Raw genomic sequence first — 22,942 nt, 5'->3', positions numbered from 1 at the left:
GCCAGTATTAAAAAAATAATTTCGCAGCGTCTGTGTAACATTGTGGGTCACTTGAGTTACTATTAGAGACATAATTATTACTAGAAGCTATAAGTTACACAGTTTTTATAATAGGCAAGCTTCCATTAACGAGACAGAAAAAGGCAGACCTGGAATAATGACAGACGAATAATTTAATCGCCAACAAAATTTAGTTGAAGATAAGATTTGTATTCTACATCTACATCCATACTCCGCAAGCCACCATATGGTGTGTGGCGGGGGTACCTTGAGTACCTCTATCGGTTCTCCCTTCTATTCCAGTCTCGTATTGTTCGTGGAAAGAGATTGTCGGTATGCCTCTGTGTGGGCTCTAATCTCTCTGATTTTATCCTCATGGTCTCTTCGCGAGATATACGTGGGAGGGAGCAATATACTGCTTGACTCATCGGTGAATGTATGTTCTCAAAACTTCAACAAAAGCCCGTACCGAGCTACTGAGTGTCTCCCTTGCAGAGTCCTCCACTGGAGTTTATCTATCATCTCCGTAACGCTTTCGCGATTACTTTATGATCCTGTAACGAAGTGCGCTGCTCTCCGTTGGATCGTCTCCATCTCTTCTATCAACCCTATCTGGTACGGATCCCATACCGGTGAGCAATATTTAAGCAGTGGTCGAACAACTGTACTGTAACTACTTCCTTTGTTTTCGGACTGCATTTTCTTAGGATTCTTCCAATGAATCTCAGTCTGGTATCTGCTTTACCGACGATTAATTTTATATGGTCATTCGATTTTAAATCACTCCTAGTGACTACTCGCAGATAATTTATGGAATTAACTGCTTCCAGTTGCTGACCTGCTATATTGTAGCTAAATGATAAAGGATCTTTCTTTCTATGTATTCGCAGCACATTACACTTGTCTACATTGAGATTCTGAAAGTGTTTCCCTTTTACTGAAATGGGTGCTGGCTGTTGCAGTTATAAAGCGGTGTCCACACGTTACTTTTTTTCTGTTCAACTGCGTGCATGCGTTGCACATTTCCAACAGCGCAGGCACGTATGCACATGCATAAATTGTTCGAACTGAAGGACGTGCGCCATAGCGCATTGGTCCCTCCGTACATGATGGAAATTTTTGCTCTTTTTAGCACAGACAGCTGGTGCCCATGAGGGCTCAGTTGTGTAATGTGCCGTGCTTATGTTTTCAGACGATTTATGTGAACTGATGTCTATTGATTCCGAAAAATCACTCTGAAATTTATAGATGAGAATTACAGACAAAGATGAGTCATATGAAACTCTGCATCTAATGATTTGCAGACAAAGATTATTTGAACAAAAATTTTGAGAAGCTTTGTCCTGAGTACCAAATGGGAGTGATTAAAGATAACAAGTCTCTTCTCTTGTTACTGTAAAGATTTTGATAAATCTTCGAGCTGGAAAATAAAAGAAGCAGTCTATAAATTTGTGAAAACTGTATTTGGAAAAAATGGAAACTGTGGACGAACATTCAGGCATAAGCGCCTGAAGAGTACAAAGATTGAGGAGACTGACATCTGAACAATTGTGAAAGGTAGCACAGGTGGAGTTCTTCGACAGACTACTAGAAACTGAAGTGACGGACATAGAGATACAAATACAAATTTTTAAAACACGAGCTCCATTGTAGCGGATTCTGAGGTCTCTGACATTCCAGAATTTGTTGACGCCGACGTAGTTAGTCTATAATCATTCTTAAGTTACGTCGTGTAAATAATTCTTTAAAAAATGAAATGAAAATTAGGTAAAGAAAGGCAACTATGCTCATCTGAGATCTGTTGTGTACTGTGCTGGGGTATGTTTTCGTGATATTTATGTGCAATGATGTGTGTTGACAAAAAAACAAAAAAACACTGACCAGTTGTTACGGAAGGCAACACAATCATGATCATTATGACAAAACCTCAGGTATTTCGTAATCTCAGGACTAATCAATGAAATGATTTGTTTCGAAACGGAAAATAATTAGCTCAGTCTGGATATAAGTCGCAGATTTCCAGACGAAACGTTATTGCCAGTCTTACCACTGCCGAAAGTCCATTACATATAAAAACTTATTGACTAGGGCAACAAGCTCTAAGTTGCTCAATTGAAGGAAGAATGGGTTTAACGTCCCGTCGACATCGAGTTCATTAGATACGAACGACAAGCTGTGTCAACTATGGGGAAGGAAATCGCATGTGCCCTTTCAGAGGAACCATGCTGACATTTGCATTTGCCTGGACCGATCAAAAACGCGGAGAACATAAATCAGGATAACCGGACGCGAGTTCGAACAGACTCCCGATTGCGAGTCTAGTGTGCTAACAACTAAAACAGAAAATCAAAGACTTGTTGTGACGTTCTACTGAAATTTTCGAACAAAACGGCGCCGTCAGTTTGTATATCTCGCAGGATACGCCGAGGTGACACAAGTCATGGGATACCACCTAACATAGTGTCGACTCTTCTATTGTCCGGCGTAGTGTAGCAACTCGAGGTGGCGTCGAGAAATCAAGTCGTTGGAAGTCCACTGCAGACACGTTGAGCTGTGCTGCCTCTACTGCCGTCCACAATTGCGTAAGTGTTGCCGGTGCAGGATATTGTGCACTAACTGACCTCTCGATTATGAAACTTCCTGGCAGATTAAAACTGTGTGCCGGATCGAGACTCGAACTCGATTATGTCCCATACATGTTTGATGGGATTCATGTCGTGCGATCTGGGTGGTTAAGTCATTGGCTCGAATTGTCCAGAAAGTTCTTCAAACCAGTCGCAAACAGTGATAGTCCGGCACAATGGTTGATCGTAATTCATAAAAATTCCATCGTTGTTTGGGAATATGAAGACCATGAAAGGCAGCAAATGGTCTCGTAGTAGCCGAACATAACTATATCCATTCAATGATCGATTCAGTTGGACCAGAGTACCCAGTTCACTCCATGTAAACACAGCCCACACCATTATGGAGCCACCACCAGCTTGCACAGTGCCTTGTGATAACTTGGGTTCAAGGCTTTGCGTGGTCTGCACCATACTAGAAGCCTAGCATCGGCTCCTACCAATTGAAATCGTGGTTCATCTGACCGGGTAGCGGTTTTGCAATCGTCCAAGGTACAACCGATATGGTCACGAGGCCAGGAGAGGCGCAGCAGGCGATGTGGTGCTGTTAGCAGAGGCACTCGCGTCGATCGTCTACCGCCATCTGTATATTTACATATCGCTATCCCATGACTTTTGTCATCTCAGTGTAATAACTCTGCACTGTAGATACTGTTTTACCAATTGTCGCCATTCATCACAATGAAAGCGGCATAAAATGCCGAACAAAGAAGTGGATGCACAGCAAACTCCTTGAACATTGACGTAATCTACATCTACATCTACATTTATACTCCGCAAGCCACCCAACGGTGTGTGGCGGAGGGCACTTTACGTGCCACTTTACGTGGCAATTATTCGCATAAACCGGCTATTATTATATAAATATTACAAATTCACGTGCTTCCATGTAGAAATATTAAATTTTTATTACTTTAACAAACTCTTTTCTTGTTTGGTCTCTTTGGTGGTAGATGGCTATAGGCACCTGACGATATACTGTGTAAAGATGTGTGGAAATATATGTCGGTTCAATCATTAGGATTGTAATTGTGTGAAAATATTCGTTGTTTATCCCAGAACATATGCGTTAATAATACTGTGACTGTGGATTTTCGTGTGCGCTCAGGTCTTGTTCTGTATATTATGGGCAAGATGGTACAGCATTAAACAATAAATTAAATGTTGAAAAGAATTATATTCCAAAAACAGGTCTGGTTTTGTAACTTCTCGGATTGAATAGCTGTTTCAAAATTAATGAAATACTCATTTAACCCACTTCCCTTGATGAAAGGCAAATGCCAGTTTGATTCCTTAACGGAAGTAGCTCAAAAATCCTCGTCCGACCGATTCTTGAATATTTATCAGTAGTCTGTGATCTTTACCATTGGGATTAATAGAAGAAATAGAGAAGGTTTAAAGAAGAGCAGCGCGTTTCGTCACTAATTAATTTAGTATGTGAGAGTACCACGAAGCTGTTTATACATTTAAAGTCGTTGACGCTGTAAGAGAGGCGTTGTGCGCCACGGAAAAGTTTAATTCTAAATTCCGAGAGTGTATGTTCCTAGAGACGAGGAAAATATTACTCAGTCCGACTTACATGTACTAAAGTGTAGTTGAAGAAAATCAGGCATGTAGAATTCTCAAATGGAACAGTCCGGCAAGAGAATAAATGATAGTGGTACCCCAAGTACCATCCTTAAAGAGGTTTGCGTGATCTAGCTGGAGATATCCCAACGGTCTTGCCGCAGTGGTAACACCGATTTACGCCAGATCACCGAAGTTAAGCGCTGTCGGGCTGTGCTAGCACTTGGTTGGGTGACCATCTGATCTGTTGAGCACTGTTGGTAAGTGGCGTGCACTCAGCCCTTGTGAGGCAAATTGAGGAGCTACTTGAGTGACAAGTGGCGGCTCTAGCCTCGTAAACTGACTTACGGCCGGAAGAGCGGTGTGCTGACCACGTGTTCCTCCATATCCGCATCCAGTGACGCTTGTGGGCTAAGGATGACATGGCGGCCAGCCGAAACCGTTGCACCTTCATGGCCATTTCGAACGGAGTTTAGTTGAGTTTAGATGGAGATATAACCGTAGACGCTCAGTGCAGTTTTCTTTGCTCATAATCGCCCTTTTGACAATGAGGATGGGCACTGTAATTTTTTTCTCTATTGGTTAGCTCCCAAGTTAATAATTCCTGGAAAAACTCATCTGTAGAGTGTTTGATTCATAAAAGGCAGAGAAATACCGGGAATGATGTAAATTGTGGCAAAAGAAAGAGAAAAATGTAAACATCGAAAAAGAAAGAAAACGTACAAGTGTTTACAAATTTTTGCTCGCTTTAAACAAAGTGTTGTACATCGATCGGAAGCTAATTCAGAAGCCAGCGGCGAGTACAAGAAACAATCTGTCCTCTTTAGGGCCTTATCAAGCGAGAACCTCTGAGCCTTACAGTGGCAGTCGGCGACCATGAACAACAGTGAGAGACAGGCTCAGAAGCGTGCTGTACAAGCAGCATCATTTCGCGGCGCAGTCTCCACGGAAATATCAGTGTAGCTTCTCGCACAGTAATGAGAACAGTGATTCACGGCAGCACTCTGAGGTCCTCTAGCCTTTGTGGAACGGGAATCGCTTCTGACGCAAAAATGGTAGGCATTATTCTCTTGATTCCTTAGCCTGTACGTTGTGCTTCGGTGTGAGTTGGAAACTACAGCAGGCAAGTATTTTAGTCTCAGGTCGCACAAATGGTAATATTAATGGTTTAGACTTGTTATGAAGTCATCATCAGGGGATCTACATCTACATCCATACTCCGCAAGCCACCTGACGGTGTGTGGCGGAGGGCACCTTGAGTACCTCCATCGGGTCTCCCTTCTATTCCAGTCTCGTATTTTTCGTGGAAAGAAAGATTGTCAGTACGCCTCTGTGTGGGCTCTAATCTCTCTGATTTTATCCTCATGGTCTCTTCGCGAGATATACGTAGGAGGGAGCAATATACTGCTTGACTCCTCGGTGAAAGTATGTTCTCAAAACTTCAACAAAGCTACTGAGCGTCTCTCTTGCAGAGTCTTCCACTGGATTTTATCTGTCATCTCCGTAACGCTTTCGCGATTACTAAATGATCCTGTAACGAAGCGCGCTGCTCTCCGTTGGATCTTCTCTATCTCTTCAATCAACCCTATCTGGTACGGATCCCACACCGGTGAGCAGTATTCAAGCAGTGGGAGAACAATTGTACTGTAACCTACTTCCTTTGTTTTCTGACTGCATTTCCTTAGGATTTTTCGAATGACTCTCAGTCTGGCATCTGATTTACCGACAATTAATTTTATGTGGTCTTTCCATTTTAAATCACTCCTAATGCCTACTCACAGATAATTTATGGAATAAACTGCTTCCAGTTGCTGACCTGCTATATTGTAGCTAAATGATAAACGATCTTTCTTTCTATGTATTCGCAGCACATTACACTTGTCTACATTGAGATTAAATTGCCATTCCCTGCACCATGCGTCAATTCGTTGCAGATCCTCCTACATTTCGGTACAAATTTCCATTGTTACAACCTCTCGATATCTGAAAAAAAAGAAGAAGGATGAAACGCTAGGGAACTAAGTTATAAATTTATTTTCCATATACAACTATCCGTAGAAAAATATCTTACATAGCAAATCGTCAACAGAAGAGGGCTGGAGCGGCGTTTGCAGTGCAAACACATCTGTGCTCAATTGACGAGATACAATTTGACGACTTACTGTGTAATATATTTATATATGTTTAGCTGTGTATGGAAGTTTGATTCTCAATTTAGGACCAGAACTATCATCCTTTTTGTTTCTTCTCAAACAGACCATATGAAGATTGGTAAGGAATTGAAACCGCTAATGGTACCATTTGTGTCATGTGAAACTTGTTGTGGCTTTCTCAATAACTGGCCAGAAAGACTGGGTATATCCAACATCGAGTTCTCAAGGGCGCATTTCACGCTGAATAACACCTTTACGAATATGGCTAGGGTGAACCGTCCATAAAAAGAGGACTAAAACAAAAATCCTCTGCTATGTGCAACGTATGAGTACTTCGTCTTGGGGCCCTAAATTCGTATTTGAATACCCAAAACATACGTAATTTTCACAACAGCATAAGTTCCTTAGCTCAAGGCGAATAACAATTTCGAAGCAGTAAATCACTACACCCAAAGAATAATTTTCTCTTCCTGCAACCCACCTCAAGCTTTAAGTGAATGGCAACTTGCACTGTACAATGAGGTATAGAAAGTCATGATTTACCTCATAATATCGTGTCGAACCTACTTATTCCTACATCGCGCAGCAACTGGACGTGGTCTGGACTCAAAAAGTCGTTAGAAGTTGCAGAAACAATGAGCCATGCTGCTTCAGTAGTCGTCCATAACTGCGAAAGTGTTGCCGGTGTAGGATTTTGTGCACGAACTGATCTCTGAATTATGTCCCATGAATGTTCGATGGGATTAATGTCGTGCGATCAGGATGCCAAATCATTCGCTTGAATTGTCCAGAATGTTCTTCAACAACTGTAGCCTTGTGACGTAGCACATTGTCATCCACAAAAATTCCATCTCCAATTAGCCGAATATAACCACTTTCAGTCAATGATCGGTTCAGTTGGAGCAGAGGATCCAGTCAATCCCGTGTAAACACAGCCCACACTATTACTGAGCCACCACTAGCTAACACAGTACCTTGTTAACAACTTGCATCCATGCTCCGTTGGGTCTGCGCCACACTCGAACCCTACCATCAGCTCTTACCAACTGCAATCGGGACTCACCTGACCAGCCCACGGTTTTGCAGCTGCCTAGGGTCCAATCGACACGGTAACGAGCCCAGGAGAGGTTCTGCAAGCAATGTCGTGCTGTTAGCATAAAGGCGCTGGCTCGGTCGTGTGCTGTCATAGTCAATTAGCGCCAAGTTTCGCCGCACTGCCATAACGGATACGTTTGTCGTACGTACCCCATCCGTTTCTGCGGTTACTTCACACAGTGTTGCTTGTCTGTAAGTACTTAACAACACTGGGTCGTTAAGTGATGGCCATCGGCCACTGAGTTGTTCTTAGTGAAAGGTAATCCCTGAAATGTGGTATTCTCGGTACGCACTTGTCACTGCGGATCGCAGAATATTGAACTGCCTAACGATTTACGAAATGTAATGACCCATGCGTCTAGCTCCGACTACCTTTCCGGGTTAAAAGTCTGTTATTTTCCGTCTTGCGGCCACCTGAATACTTATGACAGCTACATCAATGCATTGCCATTTTCTACCTTATGTACGCGACACTATCACCATATGTATACATACATATCGCTATCCCACGACTTTAGTCACCTCCGTGTATTGTAATAAATTCAAAATAAGTTCATCACATAGTCACTCAATTCTCATACCACGTAAAATATATTCTGAAAGTATATATATATACAATGACTCTGCCATATAATCCCTAACTATCTTTCGTATAATACAGACAATATTCAGTTGAATGTAAAATATTCTGGTCTAGCGTAACTAAAAGTATTACTACAATCATGCAGGTATCAATTCGAATCTGAGGCTGGCGTTAACAAATTTTTAGGTCGTCGAAAGATTCTCCAAGTTCTGTGCTTCCCGGGTCGATATTGCGTTGCCGTCACGGCTCGCATCTCCAATCTGGCAGGTTTAAATACTGTGTGCGGCTCGTTACTCAACATGAAACGCATTTCCAAAACAATTACTGAAACGATCAACCCCACCCAACATTTGTAGCCTTATTCCAAATATATTTGCTGCGTCGACGTAGCATCACCACTTTAAAGGTGGCAATAAAAAAGGAAATGTATGGCCCATACCCACCCACCCACCCACCCACCCACCCACACACACACACACACACACACACACACACACACCTTAACTCATGCTCACTGTTGACGTCAGTATTATCTAGAGGTGTGGCTCAGTGATAAGTTCTTACGAGGATGTTGATTTAAAACCCTGTCCAGCTATAAACATGTAAATTTTCATGATTTTACTACACTGCTTATGATGAATGCCAATATGTTTCCTTTGACGTTGTGACCCATCACTGCAGACAGCCGCAGATCAGATTATCTAAATATTCTCAACAGTGTTTCCCGAAAAGAATGTCACATTCTCCCCAGGGATTCCCATTTGAATTCACGATGCATTTCTGTAGCAGAAGCATTTTCATCGGAACTACTGGAAACAAATTTAGAAGCACATGTCTGAACTGCTTTGATGTCTACTTTTAATCTGACGTGTTGGGGATCCCAAACACTAGGGTAGCGCTCAAAAACGAATTTTACAAATATTCTATACGCACTCTTCTTTATAGAACAGCTACCGTCTCCCAGAATTCTTCCATAAACCAAACTCAGCCATTCGCTCTCCATTATAACCTACTAGTCACAATTAGTAACACATTTTTCGAGTCAATAGCGTACCTGCTTTTTTGGCTTCACTATTAATTTGTACTAGTTTCTTTTTAGATCCTTAGCTACACATTATTTTTTCTCATTGTAATTAATTTCGACGGCTACAGATGGTTATGCTATATTACGTTCTCTCGTATGATGCTGTAGTTTGTCTGCATTAGAGGCATTTTATTCGTATTAACAGAGGGATATTAGTTGATACAGTACGTTGGTTTTAAATATTATTCCAGACTGTTCTTTAATATTCGTTGCAGTATTAAAAATGATGTAAATTGCGTCATTGGGATAAATCTGGGCCAATTACAATGATAGGAATAGAATCTCTACTTGAAGGGCTTTGGAAGAAGAAACAAAACGCATACGTGCAGCACTCCCCTCCCATCGACATCTACAACTACATCCATATCTTTAAATCACTGTGAAGTGCATATCAGATGGTACTTCCCATCATAGTCACATATGGAGCACGGGAACAAAGATTGCTTGTACGCCTGTGTTGAATCTTTAAGTAGTCTAATCTTGTTTGCGTGATACCTACGGGAGCGATCTGTAGGGGGTTGTAGCGTATTCCTATATTCAACGTTTGAGGTTGGCTCTTGGAACTTGCGTGGGACATATTATGTCTATCATCAAGAGTCAGCCAGTTAAGTTCTTTCAACATCTCTGTGACACTCTACTGCGGCCCAAACAAGAGAGTGACCACTTGTGCTGCCCTTCTCTGTGTACGAACAGTATTCTAGGATAGGTAGTATGAGTCTTTCGTAACCAATTTGTTTTTAGAATGACTGCACTTTCGTAGAATTCTACCGATGATCGAAGTCTGCCTCCTTCTTCACCTACAAGTGAGGTTAGGCGATCATTCCATTTCATATTCCTACAAATCTGTATGAGTTGACTGATTCCAGCTGTGACTCAGTGATATTGTAGTCATAGGATACTACATTTTTTCGTACTGTGAAGTACACTATTTCACATTTCTGAACATTCAAAGGAATGTGCCAGTCTTTGCACCACTTTGAAATCTTATCAAGATCCGACTGTATGTTTGTGCAGACTGTTTTCAGACAGTATTTCGTTGTAGATAACTATGTGACCTGCAGAAAGTCTGATGCTGCTATTAAAATTATCGGTAAGGGCATTAATATACTACACGACGAGTAAGGGTCCCAGCACAGATTTAAGGGGCACACCTGCAGTTACTTAGGTTAGATTAGGTTAGGTTAGGTTAGGTTACATTTGTCGATGACTCTCCATCCAAGATAACATGTTGCCTCCTTCCTACCAAGAAATACTCAATCCAGTTACAAATTTCCATTTATAGTACGTAGGATTGTACTTTCGACTGACGCAAGAAAGTTTCTCATGTTAGTCGACCTTAAGGGGAGATGTCCTATGTCGGATGCTACCAATATGAAATTACCAAACTTTGTGATGCATTATTTGGGAAAGTTTTTAAGACTCCAACTTCCGATATTCAATAATTAATGAATCTATTTTTGTAGATCTACTGAACTAGAACTATTGAAACAATTAAGTATGAGGCAGTGAAATTTTCTCAAACAGTTAATTTATATGGCAGATATTTTGTAAATAAAGGGACATAAAAAATGAAACAGCAAATCTGTGTGTTAAGCCCTATTCTTGGGTAATTCATAGTAAATAAAGTAGTTCCGAGACACTGAATTTTAAGATTTTCACTTGCAAACATTCGTGCTGACTTACTGTTCTGACTCTTTCATGCACTAGGATTGTCAGGGTCCACATTCAATGTCCTCTTCAGGGTTACATTCGCTCAATGCTTGCCCTCTTCTTTAATTCCCTGCTTTTTTATGATTTGATTGGCAGCGAACTCGGCTTGGTTTATATGAAGCACATCCAGTCCTCACATTTTTCTAGCTTTATTCTGCTCTAATCTCACCCCTAACCCTTCCAGAACCTTCAGTCCTTAATGGTTCCCACTATAAATGTTATTGCATTGTGGGACACTGCTGACTTTAGAGTCATGAGGGCAAAAAGCAGGTTTTAGGTACATGGCATCACACAACATTATTGAAGGGAATGTCACATTATGGGTTTCCCAAGCAAACATTTATGCAGTAGTTCTGGATGTTCCACATCTTTGAATATAGGTTTGATTGCCTCCATTACAATCAGAGGAAGATAATGTTTATGCGTAAATGCATCCAGACTACCAGAAAACTCAGCTTGCCTATATTTATACACCAGGCACTATGGGGCGTAGCCACTACAGAAACATATTTGTGGTTATTTACACTTCCTTCATTTCAGGCGCAAATTCAGATTTCAGATATCGGTTACCAGCATTTTGCGTTTCTTTTTACGCTTAGTCATTTTATATATATATAAAAGAACAGCATATATATATATATATATATATATATATATATATATATAGTGCATTAAAGGAATCGCTGGTTAGCACATTGTTATCTAATAAACTAGTTCCAGAATCAAAGGACTGATTTGATTATTTGTAATGCCAACTACTGAGAGATAACACTGGCGTCAAAACAAGGCAGCTCACAGCCTTCTAGACTGTGTAGTATCCAATATGTGACTGGTCAACTGTGACAGTGTAGATGAGTTGGTGAAAAGTGTCAGTCACATGTCAAATTAAAAAAAAAATAATTTGAAGGTCTTATTGTTTTAAATATATGATACACCAACATTTTCAGGACAGTGTAAGGTACATTACAGAACAGAAAACAGAACTATATCTCCTTAAGAGGGACGTTCATGAATCAGACCGAAAATATCAATTTTGAGTTTATTTTTATTTAGTAGCAGAACTCATGACTGTAAATACCCGAAGTTTCAGAGATTATATTACATACGAAGTGCCTGAAATATAACTAAATGTGTGACGCAACCTTCGTGCCAACACCATTTTTCGAAGTCACCCTTCGATACTAACTAGGTGAACAACGATTCCGTGGATTACTTTCAAGAAAACTTGCAGAGGATGCATCCAAAAGGCAACGACATATACTCTTTGGTTTTATAGATCATCTTTGACTTTTGTTAGTGGTATGAAAGACAAATAGTTAGAAGATGGAAAGGGAATTGGTGGACACAACAGACTCACAAAGACGATGACAGACACTCTACAAGTGTATAATGGCAAGGCTATCAAACGGAATGTATGTAATGTAACTGGTATGAAAAATAGTTTGGGATAGATATTACCACATGGTGTCAACAGATGAACATACAATTCATCATCTGTGCCACACAATTGTTGTTGTTGTTGTGGTCTTCAGTCCAGAGACTGGTTTGATGCAGCTCTCCATGCAAGCTTCTTCATCTCGAATTACTTACTGCAACCGACATCCTTCTGAATCTGCTTAGTGTATTCATCTCTTGGTCTCCCTCCTATTTTTACCCTCCATGCTGCCCTTCAAAACTACAATGGTGATCCATTGACGCCCCAGAACACGTCCTACCAACCGATCCCTTCTCCTAGTCAAGTTGTGCCACAAATTCCTCTTCTCCCCAGTTCTGTTCAGTAGCTCCTCATTAGTTACGTGATCTGCCCATCTAATCTTCAGCGTTCTTCTGTAACACCACATTTTGAACGCTTCTATTCTCTTCTCGTCTAAAATCTATTTATTGTCCATGTTTCACTTTCATACATGGCTACACTTCAAACAAATACTTTCAGAAAAGACTTCTTCACACTTAAATCTATACTTGATATTAACAAACTTCTCTTCTTCAGAAACGCTTTCCTTGCCATTGCCAGTCTACATTTTATGTCCTCTCTACTTCGACGATCATCAGTTACTTTGCTCCCCAAATAGCAGAACTCATTTACTACTTTAAGTGTCTCATTTCCTAATCTAATTCCCTCAGCATCGCTTGATTTAATTCGACTACATTCCATTATTCTCGTTTTCCTTTTGTTGTTCATCTTATATCTCCCTTTCAAGACACTGTCTATTCCGTTCGACTGCTCTTCCAAGTCCTTTGCTGTCTCTGACAGAATTACAATGTCATCGGAAAACCTTAACGTTTTTATTTCTTCTCCCTGGACTTTAATTCCTAATTCGAATTTTTCTTTTGTTTCCTTAACTGCTTGCTCAATATACGGATGAATAACATCGGGGATAGGTTACAACCCTGTCTCACTCCCTTCCCAACTACTGCTTCTCTTTTATGCCCCTCGATTTTTATAAATGCCATCTGGTTTCTGTACAAATTGTAAAAAGCCTTTCGTTCCCTGTGTTTGAACCCTGGCACCTTCAGAAATTGAAAGAGAGTATTCCAGTCAACATTGTGAAAAGCTTTCTCTAAGTCTACAAATGCCAGAATAGTAGGTTTGCCTTTTCTTAATCTATTTTTTAAGATAAGTCGTAGGGTCAGTATTGCCTCACGTGTTCCAGTGTTTCTACGGAATCCAAACTGATCTTCTCCAAGGTCGGCTTCTACCAGTTTTTCCATTCATCTGTAAAGAATTCGTGTTAGTGTTTTGCAGCCGTAACTTATTGAAGTGATAGTTTGGTAATTTTCACATCCGTCAACACCTGATTTCTTTGGAATTGGAATTATTACATTCTTCTTTAAGTATGAGGGTACTCCGCCTCTCTCATACATCTTGCTCACCGGGTGGTAGAGTTTTGTCATGGCTCGCTCTCCCAAGGCCATAAGCAGTTCTAATGGAATGTTGTTTACTCCCAGGGCCTTGTTTTGACTGAGGTCTTTCAGTGCTCTGTCAAACTCTTCACGCAGTATCGTATCTCCCATTTCATCTTCATCTACGTCCTCTTCCATCTCCACAATATTGCCCTCCAATACATCGCCCTTGTATAGACCCTCTATATACTCCTTCCACCTTACTGCTTTCCCTTCTTTGCTTAGTACTGGTTTTCCACCTGAGCCCTTGATATTCAAACAAGTGGTTCTCTTTTCTCCAAAGGTCTCTTTAATTTTCCTATAGGCTTATCTATCTTACCGCTAGTTATATATGCCTCTGCCTCCTTACATTTGTCCTCTAGCCATCCCTGCTTAGCTATTTTGCACTTCCTGTCGATCTCATTTTTGAGACGTTTATTTTCATTTTTGGCTGCTTCATTTACAGCATTTTTGCATTTTCTCCTTTCATCAATTAAATTCAATATCTCTTCTGTTACCCAAGGATTTCTACTAGCCCCTGTCTTTTTTTCTACTTGATCCTCTGCTGCCTTCACTATTTGATCTCTCAAAGCTACCCATTCTTCTTCTACTGTATTTCTTTCCCCCATTCTTGTCAATCGTTCCCTAATGCTCTCTCTGAAACACTCTACAATCTCTGGTTCTTTCAGTTTATACGGGTCTCATCTTCTGCCTTTTTACAGTTTTTCCGGTTTTAATCTACAGTTCATAACCAATAGATTGTGGTCCGAGTCCACATTTGCTCGTGGATGTATCTTACAATTTAAAACCTAGTTCCTAAAGCTCTTTCTTACCATAATATAATCTGTCTGAAACCTTCCAGTATCTCCAGGCCTCTTCTACGAATACAACCTTCTTTGATGATTCTTAAACCAAGTGTTAGCTGTGATTAAGTTATACTCTGTGCAAAATTCTACCAGGCGGCTTTCTCTTTCATTCCTTACCACATTCCATATTCACCTTCTACTTTTCCTTCTCTTCCTTTGCCTACTATCGAATTTCAGTCCCCCATGACTATTTAATTTTCGTCTCCCTTCACTATCTGAATAATTTCTTTTATCTCATCAGACATTTCTTCAATCTCTTCGTCATCTGCTTAGCTAGTTGGCATATATACTTGTGCAAATGTGGTAGGCGTGGGCTTCGTGTCTGTCTTGGTTACAATGATGCGTTCACTATGCTGTTCGAAGTAGCTTACCCCCGCTGTGCCGCACTAGCTCGTGTAAATGTCTATAGTCTCAAAGAGATAACAACCCCTACATTCACAAGGAGAGGCTTCCAAATTGTATCCTGGATATTGCCAAGCCCACTTACATGTTTCTGGCCGATCCTGAACTTCTATAAATGCGTGTTCATGGCAAAATCCAGAATCCAAATGAGTCACTAAATTCACTCATATCGGAACAATGCCCTAAAACCACATTTTTGTATGTTACAGTTACCAGAACTGCAACTTATGATGCAGTTCTGGTATTTAATGACGGGAACGTAGGGAGGATGAAGGTCTTAGAGAGACTGGGCTTTAAGATAGGAAATTTCATTCAAGACATCTTGAGAAAAATAATTTGTAGCGCCTCTCTGCAACTGAGAAGTCATTTGAAGACGTAATAAAGGAAAGAAGGCCGAAAACAAGAAACTGGGAGAGAAGCCTTGAAGGGAGAGAGGACCTTGAGTACAAACATGTGGCCATCTGAAGATATGTCATAAGAAGAAACATTAGAATTAACTTCAAATTGCATTTCCTGGAAATTATGTTTTTTTAAAGTGTGTGTAACTTTTCTCAGAATCTATGCAGGCTAGAATTATGAGATTATGTACTGTTATTTCTATGAACGCAATAAATGTTGCCTGAAGAGTAAATTTTGAAGTTTGGTGTGTTAAGTGAAATAAGTGGGAAAGCGCTTGGAATTTTGCATGGATTTTGTATTAAACTTAATTATAATTACAAATTATTGAAATTCTCCTAGTCGATAAATTCAGAAAACTTCATGAGAGAAGCTTACTACATGCAAAGAGATTAAGCACAGAAAATAGTTCCTGAAAATAAAATTTTAAATACTATAAAGACGTTTAATACACAGCTATTAAAATTGCTACACCAAGAAGAAATGCAAATGATAAACGGGTATTCATTGGAAAAATATATTATACTAGAACTGACATGTGATTACATTTTCACGCTACTTGGGTGCGTAGATCCTGAGAAATCAGTACCCAGGACAACCCCCTCTGGCGTTAATAACGGCCATCATACGCCTGGCCATTAACTCAAACAGAGCTTGGATGGCGTGTACAGGTACGGCTGCCCATGCAGCTTCAATACGATACCGCAGTTCATCAAGAGTAGTGACTGGCGTATTGTCACGAGCCAGTTGCTCGGCCACCATTGACCAGACGTTTTCAATTGGTGAGAGATCTGGAGAATGTGCTGGCCAGGGCAGCAGTCGAACATTTTCTTTTTCCAGAAAGGCCCGTACAGGACCTGGAACATACGGTCGTGCATTATCCTGCTGAAATGTAGGGTTTCACAGGGATCGAATGAAGGGTAGAGCCACGGGTCGTAAAATGAAGGGTAGCCACGGGTCGTAACACATCTGAAATGTAACGTACACTGTTCAAAGTGCCGTCAATGCGAACAAGAGGTGACCGAGACGTGTAACCAATGGTACCCCGTACCATCACGCCAGGTGATAGGCCAGTATGGCGATGACGAATAAAAGCTTCCAATGTGCGTTCACCGCGATGTCGCCGGACACGGATGCGACCATCATGATGCTGTAAACAGAACGTGGAGTCATCCGAAAAAATGACGTTTTGCCATTCGTGCACCCAGGTTCGTCGTTGAGTACACCATCGCAGGCGCTTCTGTCTGTGATGCAGCGTCAAGGGTAGCCGCAGCTATGGTCTACGAGCTGATAGTCCATGCTGCTGCATACATCGTCGAACCGTTCGTGCAGATGGTTGTTGTCTTGCAAACGTCCCCATCTGTTGACCCAGGGATCGAGACGTGGCTGCACGATACGTTAAAGCCATGCGGATAAGGTGCCTGTCATCTCGACTGCTAGTGATACGAGGCCGTTGGGATCCAGCACGGCGTTCCGTATTACCCTCCTGAACCCAGCGATTCCATATTCTGCTAACAGTCATTGGATCTCGACCAACACGAGCAACAATGTCGCGATACGATTAACCGCAATCGCGATAGGGTACAATCCGACCTTTATCAAAGTCTGAAACGTGTTGGTACGCATTTCTCCTCCTTACACGAGGCATCACAACAACGTCTTACCAGGCAACGCCGGTCAACTGCTGTTTGTGTATGAGAAATCGGTTGGAAACTTTCCTCGTGTCAGCACGTTGTAGGTGTCGCCACCGGCGCCAGCCTTTTGTGGAATCTCTGAAAAGCTAATCATTTGCATACCACAGCATCTTCGTCCTGTCGGTTAAATTTAGCGTCTGTAGCACGTCATCTTCGTGGTGTTGAAATTTTAATTGCCAGTAGTGTGTATACTGTGTAATGCGAGGAACTTGGTGCATCTTTTAAATGTGTTTTCGTGCACGTCCCCCTTAACGCAATGCTGTTCTCCATGTCAACAGATGGCGTTGCTGGCGGTGGTGGCCCTGTCGCTGCTGGCGCAGACCGCTGTTGCTGCCCCCTCTGCTGCAGCTGCGGCTGCAGCCTCTCCAGCGGCCAGCCCTTGGGGCTCGTGGTGGCAGCGCTGGCAGACGGACGAGTGCCCGGGGCCCGGCGCCTTCCCGGACACCTCGGACGCCTGCTCGCCCGTCTTCCGCATCTGCGTCTACATGGGACCCGTGCGCGGACTGCAGCCCATCCCCAAGTCCTGCCCCGCCGGATTCGTCTTCAACGTCGTCACCGGCTGCACCTTCAAGCAGGAGTGCTTCCAGAAGCTTTACCCCCAGGCGGCTGCCGGCTGGACTGCTTAGCTCGGAAATCTCCAGACCCACTAAAGCCCGTGGAGAACTTTGCGTACTACGAAAAAGCGAGGTTAGAAACCTCAGTCAGACTTTGCACATAGCGTCTGTAACAACAGAACATGTACTATAGTACTCTGGCAACCTCATGCCACACTAGAGTTTTTCCGTATTAGTCACGTTCTGCTCCTCATTCTCATATATTCTTATCTTCCAGAAATTGACACTTTGCTGCACATATCCGTAGAATCGGTAGCTTCTCTCCTAATGGAGCCACCTTTCTTCATATATCTGTGTAACTTGCTCCGATCAAAATGATGGCAATAAAGTTAAATCAAACCTTATAAATGTTGTATTGGAACTCTTAATGTACGTATTATATTATACGAGGGGCGTTCAATGAGTAACGCAACAGGTATTTTTTTGGAAGTAGTTTGGTTTTATTCAGGATCCCAATACACCTTATTATTCCCAAATCTTTTGGGCAACAAAACCCTGTCATTCAACACAATCTCCGTTCAATTCGAAGGCCTATATGCCAACAAGGCGTCTCTCTACTGGTCGACGTCGGAGCCAACGTCTTGCTACATCAATGACCTCCCCACCGTCCACGTACTGCGTCCCTCACAGACAGTTCTTCGTTCCTGTTTGTTGTCTTTCGTTAGGTGGCGATGAACCCACCGGGCATACAGCTTTGAGTACCTTAACTAGTGGCCGAGTGTATCGGCACCACCAACAGAGACGTCCAATTGAGCAGTGAGGTGTTTGATTGTGATCTGTCGATCATCTAGAATTAGAGTGTCCACACGTTCCAGCATTGCAGGAGTCGCAACTGTGTGGGCCGTCCGGTACACGGAAGGTCAGGCAGGTCTGCGTGACCTTGTTACGATGATAACAGACGCCCTACGATTCACCGTGCTTTTGTTCACTGCCAGGTCTCTGTAGAAATTCTGCAAGCGCCTGTGAATATCTTACATATTCTGGCTTTCCGCCAAAAGAATCTCAGCTCTCTGCTTGGGAATCACCTCCGTTGCAGACACTGTTTTGAAGGTTACGTACAGCGCAGCTACCTATCGAAACTTCATGTAACCACAGGGGCTGAAGTGAGAATACTCCAATATGACCCACAACAAATTCTGCATTTTTTCAACCGAAATTGGCCGACAAAAAATGTGTTGCATTACTTTTTGAACGCCCGTCGTAAACGTTTATCTTCCAAGACATTTCAGCTTTAATGGAAGAAAGGTAACAAGTGTGGAGTGGATCCCTATGCCCTCATGCATCCTTTAATACTTAGAATTTGTTTTGAAACGAACACGGCTTACATTTCAAACTATTTTGTCCGTGCATTGGAGCTTCCGTGACGTCGCGCGAAGATACACGAGCATCAGGGGCCAGAATCCGCTGGACGTGCAGCGTGCCAAATTACACGATGTAGTTCCGCGCGGATTTAACTGTAAACGTTTACGTCGGTCTCGGATTACTTCTTTGTACTGCTAAACATATAAATAGAGGTTGCCAGCCTCGCTTTGACCTATGAGAGGTGATGAAATTTCACCACTCAATGTGAAATATTTAAAAAATCTGTAGCAAACCTCTGCTGTCATAAAGTGCCCTCCGCTGGACTGGAATATGTTCACTACTGCCACCTCATACCCCGACCGCCCCCAACTGGTCCCTAAAAGCTGCCGTCGACCATCTCTACATAACAAGAAATAACTCCAGTTCAACTGGAAGAAGCGTGTGTGATGAGAGATGGCGGTAAATTTCACAACCTTTGTGGTTCTACGCCTGAACACATGGCTGATATGCACTTACATGGTTATCAGAATTTATGTTAGGGGCAGATGACATCACTGACGTTTGTCCAGCGGCAGTGGTGAAGTAAAGTGCGAAGCGCGGTTGGTTGTCATGGCCGGTTGTAAGTGAGTGTTGAAATGCTTCCCTGTGTGCCTGTCCACTTGAAATGACATAGTACGTATCAGAATTTATGTATTTGCTGCGAGCGCCAATTGTAACCCTCACGCAAGCTGTTTTGACATCACTATTCATACCACAAATTATTTTTACATGAAGGACGAAATTCCAATCGACAGTCTCTTTCTTGGCATCCACGTCAAGGTAATCAATCTTAGCTTTTCAGGGATGTAGCAAATTATTCTCCACTTCTTTTAAAATCGTTTAAAAAAGTAAAGAGTAAATCTTATTAAAATAGTGTACTGACGTCTCTTTGGTTTCTGCATGTATCTGTCTCATCTTTTGTGACAATGTCTACAGAAGGCCATAAATTCTCGTATTAACAGAACTGAAATTATTTGTGATTTTTCTGTCCCAATACTACATGTCCGAAAGAACAGACACTACACATTCATGTAATTGCTACACCTAGTTGCGCAATGGATCAACTTTCTTCAGTGCGGATGCACAAATACGTCCTATCTCCTATGGCAATCTCAGAGTAGCGAAAATGGAGTCAATGGACAGGGGCTGCGGATATATGACGCTCGGTGGGAATGTGGGTCGGCTGCGAGGCGTGCCGAGATAATCCACGCAGTTGCGATAACCCTGTGTCCCGGATAGCGCAGTAGTTAAAGCACCTGCGTAGTAAGCAGGAGATCCCGGGCTCGAATCCCGGTTCGGTACACATTTTCACTCGTCGCCTCTGATTCCGCTTAATGTCCCGCTGCAGCTGACAGCAGCGATACCCTTCAACAATCAGAGCCATTTACTACTCCAGTTTACAGCACTTCTGTAAGGTACTGCCTCCTGGCAAGACATTAAGAATATTTTCTGCACCTGACTGAAAATCTCCAGGTGTCATGGTGAAATACTCGCTCTTAAAATCGGAGTGATCGGTTCCGACCCCTGCCATTTAGAAGTAACAGTGCAAGCACATTTCATCGTCTTCGGTCGAAGAAAAAACTCCTTCCCTGCAAATGAAAACTGAGCGAAGCGACTACAAAGCGAAACATGGATAGCACACATGGTTGCCAGAAATTACACTGTCCAATCACATTAATGTGATCACCAGTAAAAATCTCAGAAGAACCACCTTTTGGAGCGCGGATCACTGCGATACGCGCTGGAAGAGGGTCTGTGTGGTTCTGGAATATACCGACAGGGATATGGAGCCGTGCCGTGCCGTGGTCAGCTGCTAAAAGTTTCTCAGTTGGGGATCCATGGTGCGAGAAGCCCGATCGAGGTGGTCCCACAGATTCTCGATTGGGTGTAAATCCGCGGACTTTGATGGCCAGGAAAGTACGGTAAACTCTCCTATGTTCTTCGAACGAAGCAGGTACACCACAAGCTGCATGAAGCGCTACATTGTCCTGCTGGTAGATGACATCGTGTCGAGGAAAAACAAACTGCCTGCAGGGATGGACATGATCCCCAAAGAAAGATGCATACTTGTGTTGAACAATTGTGCCTTCCACAATGACGAGATCACCCACGTACACATTTCCAGACCATAACGTTCCCTTCTCTGGCCTTGGCGGGCGCTGATAACCTCGCTGTTGTGCGCCCTAAAACACTAATCACCATCATCATCATCATCTGGCCTTGACTCTTCCGAGGGTTGTTGCAGAGTCTTTGCTTCCAGCTGTTTCACATCTTTGTTGCATGAAACGTGATTCATCTGAAAAGGCCACCTGGCGCCAGTCATTGGACATCTAGTTCCGGTACTGGAGTGTAAATTCCAGCCTTCGTCGGCGACGAACAGCACCGGCATGGGCTCGTGAACCAGGCACCTGCTGTGCAGGCCCATGCTGAGGAACATTAGCTGAACAGTCGTTGAGGAGACACTGTTGATACCCCTTGGTTGATCTGGGCGGTGAGCTGCTCAACACTGGACATCTATTGCCCGCATAGATCTCCACAGTCATCATTCGTCCCTGTCATCTGTGGTTCGCGGTGCACCATAGTTGACTCGGCGGGGTTGGATAGCGCCATTTTCCAATGCATCGTTTATTTTCACCAAGGCGGCACAGTAGCGGTTTACAAACTTAGCCGTTTCAGAAATGGTTCCACTCTTGATCCGAAAGTAAATGATCATGCGCTTTTGGACGTCAAATCAATCGCCCCATTTCACCATTACGACAAGGACTGCACTGTTTTCCGTGTCCCCCGGACACGCTTTATGTACTCTTCACTGCTAGTGCCCGCATCTCGTGGTCGTGCGGTAGCGTTCTCGCTTCCCACGCCCGGGTTCTCGGGTTCGATTCCCGGCGGGGTCAGGGATTTTCTCTGCCTCGTGATGGCTGGGTGTTGTGTGCTGTCCTTAGGTTAGTTAGGTTTAAGTAGTTGTAAGTTCTAGGGGACTGATGACCATAGATGTTAAGTCCCATAGTGCTCAGAGCCATTTGAACCATTTAGCCATTCACTGCTAGTGCTGCCACTTGCATTTGTGGGTGGTTATTGCTCGCTGAAGTAGAACATAGGCAACGGTCACGTTAATGTGACTCGATCTTATGATATGTCAAACATTGAATATTTTCTCCTGCACTATTTGTCTTGCCGGGGCCAGAATTCGCTAATGAATGACAATCATTTTTATACTAGCTGGTAATTATTATTAACTAGCTAATTACCCAGGATTGTCAGGTTTTCTTAGTCTTTTGTAAACAGAAAAAGGAATAAGATGTAACTGTAGCACAAAAACAAAGTTATTTGATTTCTATGTTTCTGAAAGTATCAGTGCAGTACAGAACAACAATTACAAATTTGCTATAACGTCATTCAACTCAAAACGTGATTAAAAACATCTTTAGCTTCTACACACATCAAAAAATGTTTTGCATCACCCCGGTTTCGAGAGTTCCGGAACCTGTACAGAAAACTGGAATACCGATCAACATAAACATCATTTCCGCCCTTTTTATTGCTCATGAAAACCACACACTGCTTGTTGTAACACCATACAGCGACACCTTCAGAGGTGATGGTCCAGATTTTTGTACACACCGGTACCTCTAATAGCCAGCAGCACATCCTCTTTAATTGATTCATGCCTGTATTCGTCGTGGAATACTATCCACAAGTTCATCAAGGCATTGTTGGTCCAGATAGTCCCACTCCTCAACGGCGATTCGGCGTAGATCCCTCAGAGTAATTGGTGGGTAATGCCGTCCATAAACAGCCCTTTTCAATCTATCCGAGGCATGTCTGGAGAACACGCTAGCCATTCTAGTCGAACCATGTCGTTATACTGAAGGAATTCATTCACAAGATGTGCACGATGGGGGCGCGAATTGTCATCGATGAAGACGAATGC

At 42.6% G+C, this 22,942-nt stretch overlaps 1 protein-coding gene across 1 annotated transcript; it reads left to right on the top strand.

The window, feature by feature from the left end:
* Positions 1 to 5,066: 5,066 nt before the first annotated feature.
* LOC124777535 lies at positions 5,067 to 18,018 on the top strand. The gene is made up of 2 exons (XM_047252986.1): positions 5,067 to 5,245; positions 17,335 to 18,018. Exons 1-2 carry the CDS (start codon positions 5,168 to 5,170, stop codon positions 17,680 to 17,682), a joined length of 426 nt encoding a protein of 141 aa, XP_047108942.1. The 5' UTR covers positions 5,067 to 5,167; the 3' UTR covers positions 17,683 to 18,018.
* Positions 18,019 to 22,942: the final 4,924 nt, after the last annotated feature.

The sequence above is a fragment of the Schistocerca piceifrons genome, chromosome 2, assembly GCF_021461385.2.
Source record: "Schistocerca piceifrons isolate TAMUIC-IGC-003096 chromosome 2, iqSchPice1.1, whole genome shotgun sequence".
Taxonomy (NCBI): Eukaryota; Metazoa; Arthropoda; class Insecta; order Orthoptera; family Acrididae; genus Schistocerca; species Schistocerca piceifrons.
This window is presented reverse-complemented; position numbering and strand designations above follow the sequence as displayed.